At 44.3% G+C, this 17566-nt stretch overlaps 1 protein-coding gene across 1 annotated transcript; it reads left to right on the top strand.

Annotated features, from left to right (window-relative positions):
- Positions 1-15575: 15575 nt before the first annotated feature.
- Positions 15576-17255, top strand: LOC115318010. The gene has a single exon (XM_040218874.3). It carries the CDS (start codon positions 15576-15578, stop codon positions 17253-17255), a length of 1680 nt encoding a protein of 559 aa, XP_040074808.1.
- The last annotated feature ends 311 nt before the right edge of the window (positions 17256-17566 follow it).

The following is a 17566-nucleotide window of genomic DNA, read 5'->3' as shown; positions in this document are numbered from 1 at the left end:
CGTGGCATTTTACAGAAAAAACAACATAACATTGTTTGTTCATTACTTTTTTTGTTCCAACACTTCGTATTGAGTTTACCCCACAACTATGCTAAATTTTCTGACACTATAGTCGTCATCTTAGCCTTCATTAAAACCAGGTGCAACTGTTTTTATACCCGTTTCATTTGCCATAAAAATGTGAAAGTATCTGGGGCTGTGCAGGCTAACAGCACTGTTGTTGTGCACACAGTGGCGTCACTAGGGTCAGTGGCACCCGCCAAACACCCCCCGTCCTCGAGGCACTCCAATGCAGGACACAGGAGATTCTCTATGCCAAGCCACTGGGCAGCAGGGGGCTGGCACTGATCACATTCCAGGGAAACCATCCACCCAGGACAATATTGTACCATGGCTTCATCCCCAAGGTGACTCTTTACAAGCCCAATAAGGTGCTTTGTCATCGGTGTCAAGGCCTGGGCCACGAGGAAATATAGTGTACTAGGAAACCAAGGTGTTGCGGCTGCGTTATTCAGGACGGCCATGTATGTTAGCGCAAGTACTGCGTGAACTGCCGATCACTCACGCATCTGGCGACAGACAAGAAATGCCCAGTGAGAATGTGGGCAGGCAGCAGAAGACAAAAAAGGGCGGGCCACCGAGTAAGTGGCAGCCACAACGATGGGGCAGAGGACGGAGGTAAAACCGCCCCACGGGACCATAGACGAGACCATGGAGAGAGAAATTCACCAGCTCGGAGGAGCAGAAGCAGAAAAGCAGCAGCTGGCAGCACGAAGAGCGCCAGGAAGGCGTCGCAAAGTGCGTCACGCAACAAAAACAACAAAAAGAAAATCACGTCACGAGGAAGATCCCCTTTCAGCTCGACGGGATAGCAACAATGACAAAAGTTATGTCCTATCTGTCTATGCTGGAAAAAGCGATGAAGAAACTACATTGTGACGTCGCCGGTGGGAGGAGCCCCAACTTCATCGCCGGCAAACTCCAGTGGGGAGCCAACTTTATCGTGACATCGGTCAACAGAAACGATTAAGTTGAAACTTCCATTGGGAATTCTCCCAAAACTGTTCCCACAGTGAATAGTCAAACGAGTGAAGGGAATTGTAAAAATATTATTTTTAAGTTTGAAAAACATAGAACTTGTTTTAATTAAAATAGAATAACATAAACTGAACTCTGTTTGCACCAATTATGCATTTACTCAAGTGACAATAATAACTATTCGCATGACCTGCACCCGTTTGTGAATCAGGGTCTTGGCAACGTGGGAAAATCTGGATTCGGGAGTTTGTTCACTTCGTTGATGAGACGACCTCGTGGTTTTTCAGAGTTCGACTTCAACTCGGAGAACTATGGCCAAAGCTGACAACGCCACCAAGGGAAGGAGGATAGGGGCCCGTGTCTCCGTGGGGCAGTTCGCTCTGCTCCTAGACCATAAGTTTGCAAACTCTGTCCTTGTAAGGGCCGCCACAGATAGTCCGCTATCCAAGGAAGAGCAAACTGCCCTGTGGGACGTCATTGTCCGGGAGCTAAATGTCGAGGGCCCGTCTGTTAAAAGCCGGGCCGAGTGAACGGCATACTGGAATGCTCGTGTGTGCGCGGCGCGACGGCGGGACTTGGACCTGTCCGGTGCCACCCAGCGGAGTGTCAACCCTGTCCCTCCGCTAAGTGCCAAAGAGGAACGAATATTGTCCCTCGCGGGGGGAGATTCCTCCCGAGGCTGTGGGGGAAGGCACCTGGCACCGGTGGCACCTCACCCAACGTCACAGTCTGGCCCGTCGCCACAGCCTGGCCCATTGGCTGCAGCCTCGGTAAGCAGTTGGAAACGCAAGTGTAGCTAAGGTATCACAGTATCTGACCTCGTTATGTGAGAATTGTGAATGGAAAACGCAGTATGTGTTGATAGGGCTGTCAGAAATGCCACAGTTCATCCTGACAACTGCACCTTCATAGGTACAGTTATAACTGGATATACTGTAGAGTACATCAACTCACAACTGTGGAAGAACAGCTTAGTTGATGAACTGTTTTTCTAATTCGATAAACGTTGACGATCTGGTCAGCTGGTAGTTAAATCTTAAAAAACACAAAAATAGTGCAAAGACACCGGCAAAAACAAAGAGGATCGACAACATGATAACTCCAGTTTAAGCCAATATATGGGACTCCTCAGCAGCAGCAGAAGACAGCGAGGCCGAGGACATGCCAGAAGCGGCATTGCCTGTGGAGGTGGCGGCTTTTCCGCCACAGAATGGCACGAGGAAACACAAAATTACATATCTCGAAATCACATGAAAATGTGCTTCAGGACAAAGAAGGCGATGCTTGCACAAAGCGCCGGTGACATACAGTCAATCCTGGAGGTAACATGGACAGCGCTACAGTGCGATAACAGGTTCAAGACACTTCTGAAGCATACAAAGAACTCCCAGAAAGTGAACAAGACATCTGGCAGTTTTCGCTGCACTGTCGAATTTGAGGAAGAATTTGCAAGAATTAGGAGTATGGATGACAGCCTTGAGCCCGAGGTGACATGTGGAGTAAGCATGGTAATCTACAAGAGTAGGACGGGCACTGCTAGGCCTAGACCTGCAGAGTACCTTTGACAAGGTGAAGCACTCGGCCATCCTCCAAAGGGTAGCAGAGCTAGGCTTTGGCTGGCGAAGCTATGACTACATCGGACTTCCTGACGGGCCGGACGGCAAAGCTACAGGTCGGAGAGCTAAACATCGAGGAGAGAGAGCTGGGGAGTGTGGGGACGTCGCAGGGATCCGCCATTTCTCCGCTCCTCTTCAACCTGGTCATGACGAAGATTGCGAGGCGACTCGAAACCCAATCGGTCCGCCACACGATCTACGCCGACGACATCGCGCTGTGGTCCGCGAGGGACGAAGAACAACAAGCGCAAGACGAGCTGCAAGAAGCGGTGTTATCCATCGAGGAAGAACTGGAGGGCACGGGCCTGGCCTGCTCTCCGAGCAAATCAGAGCTACTCGTGATCAACCCGAAGAAAAAGACCTGGAACCAGCTAACCGTCCAAACAGGAACGGGACAGGTAATCCCCAGAGTCAAGAAGATCAGGATCCTGGGCCTGATAGTAGACAAGACCAGGAAGAACATGGAGACGGTACACAAGCTAGAACACAAGACAAATGCGGCAATACAGCTCGTCAAGCAGGTGGCGAATCGCAGGGGGCATGCGGGAGAATAGTCTCATGCGCATGGTCCAGTCCTTTGTGATCAGCCACTTGGCCTACATCGCAGCCTTCCACAACTGGAAGTACAACGAAAAAAAGAGACTGAACTGCATGATCAGGAAGGCCTACAAGAATGTACTGGGGCTCTACGCCAGCACAAACACCGAGAAGATGGAATCGCTGGGGGTTCACAACAGGCTGGAAGAGATCATCGTGGTTCAGCGAACAGCTCAGGTCGCCAGGCTAGAAAAAACGAGAATGGGAAGGGAAACGCTAAGACAACTGAAGATAGAGGCCCAGACAGGCCCAGAAGATCGACAGGCGGACTCGACGGTGATGGGGAGGCTGGATATCCGGCCAATACCGAGACACATGCATCCGGTACACGACGAAGGCAGACGCAAGGCGAGGGCCCAGGCCCTCACCAGGGAACACGGGGAAGACAGCGGCACGGTCCACGTCGACGCAGCAAGACACGGCGACCACTTCGTGGAGGCAGTGGTGCGTGCGAAGGACGGTGGACTAGTGACAGCGGCAAGCATCAGAACTCAAGAAGTGCGCGTAGCGGAGGAGGTGGCCATCGCACCGGCGGCCTCCCTGCCAACAGTGAAAGTGGTGCTCAGTGACTCTATGAGGGCGCTAAGAAACTTCATGGCAGGACGAATTAGTCAGGCCGCAGCGAGGACACTGGACAATAAGAGTTGCGGAAAAGTAACACTTAAATGGTACCCTGCTCACGAGGAGGGAAATGCGGTGGCGGACGCCATGGCTCGCGCGTTGGGAGACCGAGCCAGCAGCCAGTCATCAAGTATGGAGAAATGCTTAGGACATTCAGGCTAGACAGGCAGCTACTACCGGCACCCCACCACAACCTCACGAGGAAGGAGGCGGTGGTGTTTCGACAATTACAAACAAGATGCATGTTAACCCCAGTAATAGGGAAGCATATTCTCCCAGACCTATTCCAGGACGACGTGTGTAAGTTATGTAAAAGCGACAGGGCAACGCTTGCGCATATCGCGTGGAACTGCACCAAAAGAAGACGGGAAACAAGCCAAGAGGCGGACCTTCCACCGGAACTCAAAGACGCCACCGAAAGCGACAACTACGAGGTACAACTACAGGCCGTCCAGCAGATCGCGGCACTCCTAGAGAGGCAAAGTCCTCGGAGGGTGCTAGCGACGACGTGAGGCCGCGTCCGGTAGTCTAGGGCTACTGCTGCAGGCTCAATAAAAGTTTTACACACACATCTACAAGAGTACCACCGCATACGCAGAAACGGGGAATGCAACAAGCTCAGAAGCAGTTGCAGAGGGGAACTCCCCGACCTCTCCTCAAGACAGAACATTGATTTCTGCTTCTGCAGAAATCAATGTTCTGTCTTCTGCTTCTGCAGACTTCTGCAGAGGCACGGAGGAGGAGACGGGCTAACCGCTCCTGGATTACGAAACACTCTTCTATACTCTGTTTCCCCCTATGAAAAAAATAACAAAAAAACTGGGGCAGCATTCCTGAAATGCAGGTCTGCCACCTATGCTATTGCGAGTTCACAGGTGGAAATAACACCACCAACCGTGTCGAATCCTACAATGCCAAAATCAAGAATGTCCTGTCGTCCTCATCAAAACTCCATGAAACACTGTGTAGACTTTCAAAAATATGAAGTTGTATGGTGCAAGGGCCGTGTCACAAGGCTATAGTCCTAAAGACGTACGACTTTTACTCCTACCTAGCCTCTGAAGATGTAGAGAAGCAACGTGCTAAGGTATCTATACCATACACCTGCAGGTTAGTGAGTGAGGATAGGAAGAACCAAACATGGGGTTAATATTGATGATTGGAAAACCAGTTTGTTGTTTACTTTCCTCTTTGTCCTGTCATTTTTTTTTGGCGCTTTATATTTTGATCATGAGCCAACTGGCCCAAATTTCCACTTTGCTGCTTGTTTCACAACAACAATAACAAATTATTAGGGCACCAGTGTGTTCATATGGATCTCCCAGGCTGTTTGAGTTATCACAAATTAATGCTATCACCTGAGTATTTCATAGCTTTAGTAAAGTTTTGTTTGGTAAAATGTATTAACTATGATGGATTGTAGCCTGTAGGTCAAACTTTTTTGTTTATAGATTCCCTACAAGAAAACCCGTGAATAATAAGATTAAACAGTGGTAAATTTGGGCAACATTAACAGAATTCCGAGGGCTTGCCCAGTACATGTATGCTATATTATGCTGAGAATTCTTGACTCAACTTGCAGGAGTATGGTTAAGAAAACGTTTTACAATGGATAACCTATCTACAACCTGTAACATTACCCAGTCTTATTTTAAAGTTCAATACTTCAGGGATACATGCCTGTTTCAGGCTGCATACCACACCGACGTGTTGCGGAGACAAGTGTGCAGAGAGCACCAACACCTCCTCCCAACCTTCCAGTAAGCTTGGCCGGAGGACCCCAGAATTACCCGCCACTGAGCAACTAAAGTCGCCACCCAGGGATCCCCAAGAACTCCCCGAAGAGATAACCAGCCCAGAAGCTTCCAGAGAGTCACCTTGGGATCCCTATCAGCCATAGGTAAAGTAGCCAGGTTGACTAGGCACCACTTATGAAATCTTATGAAATCTTGGCCTCTCCTCAGTGGATGACCCCAGGCTGCGGGTCATGCTCCTTTCACTGATAATTAACATATATTCGAGGTTGCCACTAAATTAGGTCTTTACTAATTTTGTAGTTCCACATGCTTGACAGCTAACATCAAGCAGGCAAAAAAACTATGGGACACACAAAGCCAGCGCAGGTGTCAAAAGACATGTCACAAGCGATTTGGGGTCATTGAGGACTGGCCAAACGAACCTAGGGGGGTAAATTAGCCCCAGAGGATTATTACAAGTCTGGTGCCATTGCAAGGAAGGAGATGACCCCCGAAAAGAGGGCTCTGGTGACTCATAAGTTTCCCTACATTTTTTTTATGTGTCAGCTGTGCCTGATACACTTTGCTTTCTGCTGTCTTGCAGAGTGAAATACTGGGGATCCCAAACCGGAATTTCTGTGACAGACACCCTCAAGAACATGTCTACTACACTGTCACAAAAGATCCAAGATGTGCGCAGGAGCATGAGGCGTTTGAACACGTGAAACCAGCAGAGACGGGGATCTAAAACAGCTTTTTGTGGGTTAGGAGTAGGGATGAGCGAATAGCGCTCTGAATCCAATAGTGCAGAGACTCTCCTAGCTTCGACACTACACAGAGAGAGCTGGCACGCCATGGTTTTGTAATTGTGCTGTAAGGGCTACGAAAGATGCAAAGTTTTCAGTTCAGTGCACTGTTCGCCCATCCCCAGTAAGGGGGTCTCTACGGAAAGTGCAATATGAACTAAGGATACAGATAAAAGGGAATATTGTGGGCTTACCTCTGCATGCACCAGTGAAACCCAGAACACTTTTTTTTAAAAATTCTGTCATATGTAAAAAAAAAAGCATTACGCCGCTTTTCTTTGGTATGTACAATTGGGGACAAAAGTTTCCGGACCACGGGAGCTGCGACAAATTTGCATTGCTGCGCCCCGCGCTCAGATTGTCGACCACATACCACATGACGCCGATTTGGAAGCAGCCACAGTAAGAAGCGCCCGTGAATCAGCGGAGGAAGGATTCGCAGATCTCACCAGCTTTTACGGCAGCGTGCCTTTTTCGCCAGCTCTTTCCGCCCAACCCAACTAGTATCCTTTGCTAGTGACAGCATACCTTCCAGAGCGCCGTCTGAATGTTATCGCTTATGATGAAAACTTTATTTTTACATTCAACATTTCTAAACCTGAACTGATAAACAGTAAAAGATGTAGCAGCGGTGTCATGTGGCATCTTACTAACAATCGGAACGCGGGAGCCGCAGGCGAGAAAATCGGCACATCTGCAAGTATGGAAGGACGCACATGCGGCAAGCGCCGGTCTCGATGCCAGGCGCCGAGTCATCAGAGGGCGTATCAATGTGAATCGGCCACAGCTCCAGTGTGTCGAAAACTTTTGTCCCCGACTGTACCTGTCCTGCAAGCAATATTCTATCCCAAATGCCAGTTTTGATGTCTCCTGATTTGATACGTTTATTCGAAGTGTTTCCATGAAGACGCATTGTGTAGTGAAGAACTCTTGGTTTTAATATGTGGCAATTAGTGTCTTCTCTTTTGTGTATTTTTGTGAATGAAGGTAGACATAATTTTGGTTTTATATCTTACTATGGGATAGTTTCATTATATTAGCTGTGTGATTCTTGACACTACAAGGGTTGAAGTTGATTTTGCTAATGCTGTCTTACCAAAGAGTAATTTCAGATGTATATACTTCTTTATCTGTATTCTCCGTGCGTGTACATTTAATTTATTTCATAAGACACTGCGAAGCCATAAACAAAACTTTTGAAACCACCTGGATAGGAGATATAATCATAAAATTTATGCTCGGAAAGAAAATAACAGAATTGAAGTAATATTTACGGTGCGAGACTGATTTCGGTTTGCATTATTTTGTCAAATAGTCTCAAAAGGGGCCACCGTTTGAAGAATGTCACACAGAGAATACTCTTTGGAAAGACGTGTCGTTCAGGGGACTACACACAACACAGATTATATAACCAACGGCCAAGGAGTCTTTCATCTATCCAGACAATGGGAGACTACAAAAAGAGTCACTTCTAGTTTGACATTCACCTTTAAAGAGTAGCTACAGGTGAAATAAAACTAAAATGGACCTCGCCCCGTGAATATTTCTTTAATTAAATTATCTTTCATTAAGAGTGTATTTTGTGGCATCTGTGGCCTATACCGGCTGTTTCAAACTTTTTTTGCTGCAATACTGCTTTTAAGTAAGGTAACTTCATTTTTTTTTTTCACAAACATGTAGGTTTTTTTAAGTACCATTTGTCGTTTTTTACTAGAAAGAGTGAAGTCATATGAAGTTGATTGAGCATGACTTTTTGGCTTGTATGCTTAATATAATTCGAAAATAAAAAGTGAATTGATATAATGTTAATACATGAAGCTGATGTATTCTCAGGAAGCATTCCCCTCTGTATTTGCTAAGTAAAGGTACACAGCTGGACTCATTTGACGTTGGACCACTTGAAGTGGTCCCACTTGACGTGGGACCTCTTGAAGCAAACCCACTTGAAGCGGTCCCATTTGAGGTGGTCCCACTTGCCAAGAGGTGCCTCATCGATAAACCACTTCAAGTGGTTCCACTTGCAACATTTTCACCTGGGTTTGCCTCTTGAAACAATGTCAGGTCCCTGAAACCCTCCCTGCAGCTGCCACAAAGGAGTGGAACATGGAGCGCCTTCTGTATCCCCCAAAAGAGCTCTCTAAGCTAATCATCACACTGGAAAACAAACTGACACAGGGGTTCAGTAACTGCAAGCTCCGTGCAGGTCGCATGGTCCATGTAGCGAGTTCTGTTGGCAGCCTTCCGAGAATCGGCTGGCCTGGGCACGCAGTCTCTCTCACAAAAGAGGTGACCAAATTCTGTTGTGTCACTCGATTACACTTCTTTTTAAAGGGGAAAAACAAAACTGATGCGGAGAAAAAGAAAAAGGCACAAAAGTATGTGTGACATGTTGGTATGGCAGGAAAGTAAACAATGTATGTTGAAACATTGTGAAGTCTGATTAAAAAGCGACTCGTGCTGATGCCTAGTACTAGGCCTATTTGTGTGTCTATTTCCCATGTAATATATTGTGAGTGCTGTCGAAAAAAAAAATATTACAAAATGCATGTTTCAAAAATGGCTGAGAATGCTTAAACCAAAGTTCGCGCATAAAAAGATTATAGTGGTGCTGCATATGAAAAACATTACCCAATAATATTACATGTCAAAAAATTAGAGTCTGTTTGAGGTACAAAGGAGAGCACTTTCATATAAAAAACTTTAAAAACCGGTGACCGTGTGTGTTATATGTACTCTGCCTCGACTCTGCTACATAAGTGTGAGCGTAATCCTGGAAGAATGCCCGTGCCGTACAAGCACCCGTGCAAGTCGGAAATTCACAGAGGGCTGGGCTCGTTCTAGCGTGGGCGCCGTAACGAAGTAGAGTTCACCGTAGCTCGAGCCACATGAAACGAAAACTTGCGCTAAAAAGTCAGGGATCCTGAGCTCGGCCCTGCACCTACCTGTTTTGATCTGGATAATCCTAGAAGTGTGCTTGCATGATCAGTAGTGAGAGGGAGAGAGGCATGTTAATGAGCCTTGGCATTCCACACCGACTAGATTTCTGATGTACAGCTGTAACATCTGAAACCCCTTTCTGCAGACTAGCTTCCACCTATCTAGACGTTTACACTACAGATTACTACTTTACAGCACAATAAAGCACCAGTGCAGCTGACCAGTGCTGCGATTGCCGGCTTGTGCCGCTTGACAGCCAGCCGCACTCTTTTACAGTGCAGCGAGACTAAATTGACTATATCAATTCAACACAGTATAAAGAGCGTTCAGAACAGTGGACAATACAGAAATAACGTAGCTTTCCTCGATTGAAAATCACCCGTTTTCTGCGACCACGACTACGACGGTCAGCGTCTGCCTATACTTCGTTTCAGCTTAGGTCCGAGCGCGGCCTATGTTATGAGCCGAAGGGCCAAGCATAGAGTGCGAAGAGCGCAGCGTCATGGCGTGCTCTCAGCGCTTCATAGAACTAGCCCGCAGAGCAGAGGAGCACGCACAGAGAAACGGCAAATACCGGCTGGTGCTATTAACTGCAGAAAGCACGCCATGACGTTGAGCCTCCTTCGCTGTCCGATTCGCCCTTCGGCTCACAACAGCGGTCGTGTTCGGATGGAAGCTGAAACGAAGTATAGCCTCGCTGCTCTGCTTCGCTGACCCTGCTGTGCTTCGCGGCGCCCCAAACGGAGTATTTGCACATTGAGACACTCGCGTGGCCTCCGGACGGCACACCTTCCCATTCTAGTAGTACAGCTTACCACAGTCCGGGTGGGACTGTGGTAACTCTACTGGTTAGAGCTCAAATTTCTACTTATTATTAGAAACAGGAACGCCATGCCCACCGAACGGGAGAAGCTGTTCCGGATACGGAAGAATGAAAAAGGAAAAAAGGTCGAGCTGGTAACACCGCTTACAGCATTGAAGAGGGTGTATCCTTCTGAATTTTTCCTGAAGAATGACCATGGAAAGCCTACAGTGACACTTCCCAAAGACACCCTGACTCCTGCACAACTACAAGCGTCACTCACGGACGGCATCGCTTTGTCACGGGCCCGATCAGAGCATGCTGTTCTCTTTTTACACCACTTCGGCAAGACCCTAGTTGGCAAACTGACAGAAAAGTGGACATCTTTCGGAGTGGTCATCGGAGAAGCAGGAGACGAAATCACTCCGTGGCATCTAATCACTGTGGTCTTCTCTGACCGGGCGCCACCCCCTCCTGTGGCCTACACTGGCCCACTCACCCCTGAGCCAGGGCTGTTTGGTTTCTTCCTGTTTTTGTACAGAGCACTGTCCGTTCGAGATCGGGGAACGGCCCCTTACCGGGTCAGCATTCATGCCAAACGGGCCCAGCTGATTGCGTCACCACCGTTCGAGCTTGCGAAGGCTGATTTTGCAAGTGCTAGCACAGCTTACGCCGCGTGGGGAGCGGATCCGGCGTACACAGGAATGATTGCAGCTATTGACATGTTCTTATGCCGGTTTCCAACGAACAAGTTCGCTGCAGCCCGCGCTGGAACAATGCCGTCCAGGTACAAAGATTGCTCAGTGTTTACTTCACTTGGACAGATCTTATCTCTGACAGGATTGGGCATTACAGAGCTCTTTCGTTGGATGTTCCTGGAAGGTGTCGCCGACGAAGCAGAAGCGCTAATGAATCCATCTGACGAAATGGATGAGGAGTTTTCGTACGCGCCGTACCTGTCCGATCTGAATCTGGTCCCCAGATCTCCATACTCCGCGGTTGCCAACCCGATGCTACACCAGTGGCTGCACACAGTAGGAAGTCTTCTGCTAGCCGAAAGATCACTTAATGCTCGGCACTTAAGCGACAGTTCATTCCAGCAGATTTTGGCAAACGCCACTATGCTGTCATTCGTTCGCCATCGGGCAACAGGATTTAAGATGCTGTTTGCAAGTACCCAGGAGAAGGCAGACGAAGAAGGGATGGCTGCAGTCGAGGAGACAGGACTCGACAAATCTGGTGTGCCTACCGGGTCATCAGCTGTGTTGTGGTTTTCGTGGCTTGACGGGAAGAACTTTGTAGTTCCTTTTGCGATCTACAATTTTATGTACCGAGCTTTGGAGGGTGTGGCCGGTCTCCGAGAGGGGTCTATCGGGAAAAGAGTGAAGACGGCCCTGGATGCATACGGACAAGACACTCAGTTGTGAATCAAGTGATGACTTCAAATGAGCAAATGAGTTCCGAAGAAGTAGTCTCACGTGTGATAAAAGTTTGTACCTGAGCTTCCTAAGAAGGAAATGCCGACCAAATGACCAACTGTGTTACTGTGGAGAGTTACCCTCTGTGAGAAGTGACAAAGTTTGTTTCGTTCATTTTTGTTTTCGTCGTTGCCTTAACGGCTGACATGCACAACACGTTTAGGGCAAAGCTGTGATTTCTCTCTGTGATATTTTGATTGCTGCAGAAGCATGAAAAAAAAAAAAAAAAGAGAGTTCCCTGCGACGAGGAAGAAGAGAACGAGAGCACCAAAGCAGTGAGCTGTATCGTTTCAATTATTTTGCAACCTCAAATATTCTTACACTAAATTCAATCTAGTGATCGAATTCGGTAAAGTGTAGTGATTCAAACGATACCTCACTATCATGTAATTTCAATAGAAAACATTAGAAAATCAACATAGACTTATGTGCGTATCGAACGACCATCTTTTTGAATCGGCGGGCTTCAATAGCAAGACCGTTCTAGACTTCATAAACAACTAAGTAGATGTATTTCTTCATTTTCATGCTTAAGGTTGGAACCAGGAGGGCTTAGCGATCCTAAAAATATCAAACAGTCATTGAAACTAACTCGAAAAAACTTAAATTTCAAGAAAATAACGACACTCAATATATCTAGAAGAAGCACCAACTAAACCGTTCTTCTTGAATTTCTTCGAAAATTGAACACAGTCAAACGAAATTTCTTCTTCTTCTAAAGTTCACGTATGGTTAACACCGGCAAGATCGAGTCTTTTACGCAGAAATATTGACTATTCCGAAAAAAGAGCAGAAATATGAATCCTAAAACAGGCGGAAGCAACGACGACCCGGAGACACCCCAAATCACACTTGACCACACCAACAACAAAGAAATATGCGACATCCACCTAAGCTTCATAAGATTAATCGAAGACGATAAAGCTAGGATTAACAAAGAAACTGGTTCACAACTGTTACAACTGCTTGCGAGACTAATGAGCATTAGCTCGCGTCAAGAAGCCGAAAACGCAGCTCTTCGAGCAGTGCTCGTAGAACGAGAGAAAAACACCACGTACGCGGACGTGCTGCGAGGGAACAGGAACGACCCCAACGGGTTGGGAGGGAGACCATCTGTGGATGCGTTACAAACGACACCACAACCACCCGGCTCGGAGAGATCACCCGCGCAGATGGATCATGCAATGCTAATCTATCTGAGATCTCCAGCACTGAACGCGTCGAACAACATCAAAGTAATCTTGAAAAAATACTTTGAGCCGCACAGCCTGGGACTGGGTGAAGTTTCAGTGCGAGACATCAGAGAAGGAGTGGCAGTACTATCATCATCAGCTGAAGGACTGCAGAATCTCCAGGACGCGATCGAAATTCACCCAAGCACCAAAGATCTGTTCGTGCTTAAAAAACCGACAAAACGTCGACCACAATTCCGTGTCTCGGGCGTCGACCCTGACATTCTATCTGCGGAATTCTTCACAAAACTTCAAAATCAAAACCCAGACATCGAAATTGAACCTTCGGACTTCAGTCACCGGATTTCATTCAAAGAAAAATCGGGGAACAACACTCACATCTTTGAAGTGAGCGCCAAGGTCTACAGGAAACTAAAAGAAACAAACAAACTGCGCCTAGGCTGGACTTCCTGCTCCGTAACAGAGAACTTCTATGTCCCCAGGTGCGACAAATGCTGCACCTACGGACATACAAAAGCAAAATGTGCATCACAGAAGATCTTCTGCTCCATCTGTGCGGGCAACCACCCAGCACAGGAGTGCAGAATAACAAACTATGAGGATGGTAAATGCCGCGCATGTATCAACCGAAGGGTCAATGCCAACCACCCTTTTGGAGCGAGCGAATGCGGTACACACGCCTTCCACGTTTCACAACTCCGGTCTCGGACAGATTACCCAAAATAAGCAAACACAAAACTAATATTAACAAACAACATTACAATCGGAAAAAAAAGGAATTAAGAAGGAACAACCCGAGTAAAGACTATAAAGAGAAGACGCATCATACAAACAAAACAAAACATAAGTTGACCGATGATTAATAAATTAGAGATCTTACAAATCAACTTAGGGAGATCAAGGGCTGCAACAGTTAATCTGGTTAATATATACACTGAAAATAACGCTGAATTTATTTTAATTCAAGAACCATATGTTTTCAATAACCACATTATAAGTATTCCAAACTCAGAACCATTTTTTCACTGCCCCTTAGATCCCAAATGCGCCATTATAGTTAGAGACCGATCTTGTTCAATCTTTCCAAAAATACTTGAAAACGATCTAATAGTCTTGCAATGTACATACTCAAACAAAACAGTAACAATAATAAATGTCTACATTTCTCCTACAGCTTCATTTAATACATTCCTAACACGTCTTGAGTCAATCATAACAATAGACAAAAACGACATAATCATAGCCGGAGATTTTAATGCAAGACACACCAATTGGGGGGACAAAATAGATGATGACCGAGGGGAACAATTAAATAATTTTGTACTAACACATGATCTTATCATATTAAACGACCAACACTCTATTCCTACATTCTCTACCGTAAACGGAGAAAGTTGGATAGACCTTTCAATCATAACCCCTTCTCTAGCTCATAACGTTACACATTGGGAAGTATTAGAAACTGATAGTTTAAGTGATCATAACTTTATTGCCTTTGGATTCTTCAATCAAAAGCAAACCATGCAAAAAAGATTAACATTAAAAAGCTACTCAAAAATAGAATTACTTATAAAACAAGATGATTGGTTTAAGACCTGGGTACCTAAACACTACTCACCAGAATGGATAGATCACATATTAGATATACTATACAAAAAATTCTTAATTTGGATAAAAAAGTGTGAACGAAACGTTCGATCCGGAAATCGCACGGTCCCTTGGTGGTCAGTTGATCTACAGATCATGAGATCTAAATCTAATGCACTAAGAAGAAGGTACCAAAGATCATATAACACAGATATTAGATCACTGCAAAAACGAATTTATTACGACTACAGAGCTACATACAAGGAAGCCATCCTTCATGCTAAAATTTCAGCTTGGCAGGAATCATGTTCCGCTACCACAAAAAAGTCTCTCTTCGGAATCCCATATAAACTTGCATTTAATAAGAGGAGGTCACCCCTAATTCTTCCACCGATATTGAGAGCAGATAATACTTTAACTTCTTCATTTAATGAATCAGTTCAATATATTTTAGATACGGTGTTCCCAACGGACGACATTACAAAAGACTCACCATATATAACTAGCTTACGACAATACTTATGCATTCCCTCATTCTCTCCACCAGATGTTGAACTAACATTTCAAGAAATATCAAACATAATAACTAAACTACGACTTAAAACCGCCCCCGGATTAGACAAAATCAATGTTACTTTTCTTAAATATTTTTGGCATAACCATCCCGAATTTTTCCTGGCTCTATTCAACTCCTGTCTAACATCTGGATATTTTCCAAAGGAGTGGAAGAAAGGGAAAATACTACTGCTAAATAAAAAAGATAACGACAAAGCAAAACCCAACGCCTATCGCCCAATTTGCCTAAATTCCATACTCGGAAAAGTTTTAGAACGTGCACTCCATAGCAGATTATATTTCTTCCTTAACTCAAAAAAACTATTACACCCACGACAATTCGGGTTCACACATCTTAAATCATCTACACAAGCTCTGTTCACACTTACTACACATCTACAAAAACTAAAAAATAAATCAACAGCGGTAGCTATGGTATCCCTAGACTTTACAGGAGCATTTAACACACTATGTTATCCGGTAGTTTTGGCCTATTTAAAACGCCATTCTTGCCCAAGTAATCTATACAATCTGCTATATTCATTCTTCCACGATAGAACCGTCACATATATCACTCCAGAAAAACAAGAAATAAACAAATCAATTAATATGGGATGCCCCCAGGGCTCTCCACTAAGCTCCTTACTATGGAATATGTTACTATCAGGATTACTAGAAAGAACCTTTCCGAATCACATATATCTACAAGCGTTTGCAGATGACATCGTAGTTGTCATAGAAGGGAACTCAAGAAGAGAATTAGAAGAAAGAACTATCGAAATACTGCAAGAAATAGGACAGTGGACATCTGAACGTAAACTATATTTGAACTACTCAAAATGCAAATGTCTAATAATAACTAGAGGAGAACTATATAAAAAAAGACCCCCAATAATAAAATTTCAGGATCATAAGTTAGAAATAGTGAAACAACTTAAAATTTTAGGAGTCATTTATGACTCACATTTAACCTTCTTACCACACCTTCAATATATAAAACAGAAAGTTCAAATCCATACAGCCAACATCTCAAAAATATACTCAACAAATTGGGGTATCACATCAAGCCAACTACGGGAAATATACTTACGAAGCATAGAAAGATATATAGTGTATGGATCACCCGCGTGGTGGAGACCATCAGGAAATTCACATATGTTAAGACAACTGCAATCGATACAAAGGTTACCATTACTTAAAATAGCAAGAGCGTTCCGCACAGTTTCTAACATAAGCCTGCCTATACTATGTAATATCATCCCAATCAACATTACTCTTGACGTAGAATCATTTATGTTTAATGTCTTCCAACTTAAGATACCCGCCCAATTCGATAGCTTTAGTATCTCCCCCACAGAGGTATCGTATCCTATAGATCTTTGGAAAACTCATCCAACAAAGAGATTTAATATATCATTCCAAAGAATCAATTCTATTACTGTATCTCAAATAACCAACGTCATATCACTCTATACAGATGGTTCAGTGTACTTAGATCAGGTGGGAGCAGCATTCGTTATTCTGAAAAACAATGGAAGAATTATAAAAATAGGAAAATATCGCTTACCAAAACACAGTACAATATTCGATGCAGAGGCTATTGCCATATTAAAAGCCCTTGATTATATTCTTGCAACAAGAGATGGACTACATTGTAACATATACACCGACAGCCTATCAGTCCTACAAGCATTGGCAAATCCAAACAATGCAATTCCTTTAATTAACGAAATAAAACATATAATCCAATCAGTCAACAGATTTAATACAACGGCTTTTTTTCACGTCAAAAGCCATACTAATATTTTAGGGAACGATCTAGCCGACCAATTTGCAAACTCGGCACGTTATCATGGCGAATACATACACCTACCAAAATCAAAACAAAATATAAAACATACAATAATGGAATTAGCACGTAGGAGATGGGATCACTCTTGGCAAAACGATGGCAAAAACACAGAATTATTTAAATGGATACCATCAACCAATCATATACCCATTAGCTTCCCTCCTTCTAGTAACATCACACAAATTATTACTGCACACGGCAGATTTCCTTTTTATTTCTATAGATTTAATATACACAACCACACTACTTGTCCCTGTGGACAAACTTGTACTAGTATGGATCATTACTTTACTGCATGCCATCTAACAAAACCATTTATTCAAAAACTTTCAATATCGCACATAAACTTGAATATTCGTCAAAAGCTACTGAACTCTAAAACTCATATAAATACTCTGGAGGCGTTAGTTAAACATATTTCAGACAACATTCCATAGTATATAAATAAATAAATAAATATATATATATATATATGTGTGTATATGTATACATATGTGAATGTATAAGTATGTGTGTTTATATGTGCGCGTGGGTGTATGTATATGTAGGTATGTATGTGTGTATGTATATGTATATATATGTATATATGATTATATGTATTTGTAACAAACTTGAGAATGGAAGATATCAATCTCAAGGAAAAACAAAAACTACTGTAAAAAACATTTCTTACAGACTAACTTTTAACCCAAACAAGAACGGAATCCAAGAAAAAGACAACCAAAAGGCATCTTTAAACCCTGAACTG

This window comes from Ixodes scapularis, unplaced genomic scaffold, assembly GCF_016920785.2.
Source record: "Ixodes scapularis isolate PalLabHiFi unplaced genomic scaffold, ASM1692078v2 PGA_scaffold13__105_contigs__length_92229423, whole genome shotgun sequence".
Lineage (NCBI taxonomy): Eukaryota > Metazoa > Arthropoda > Arachnida > Ixodida > Ixodidae > Ixodes > Ixodes scapularis.
The sequence above is the reverse complement of the archived record's forward strand: the minus strand, read 5'-3'. Positions and strand labels throughout refer to the sequence as shown.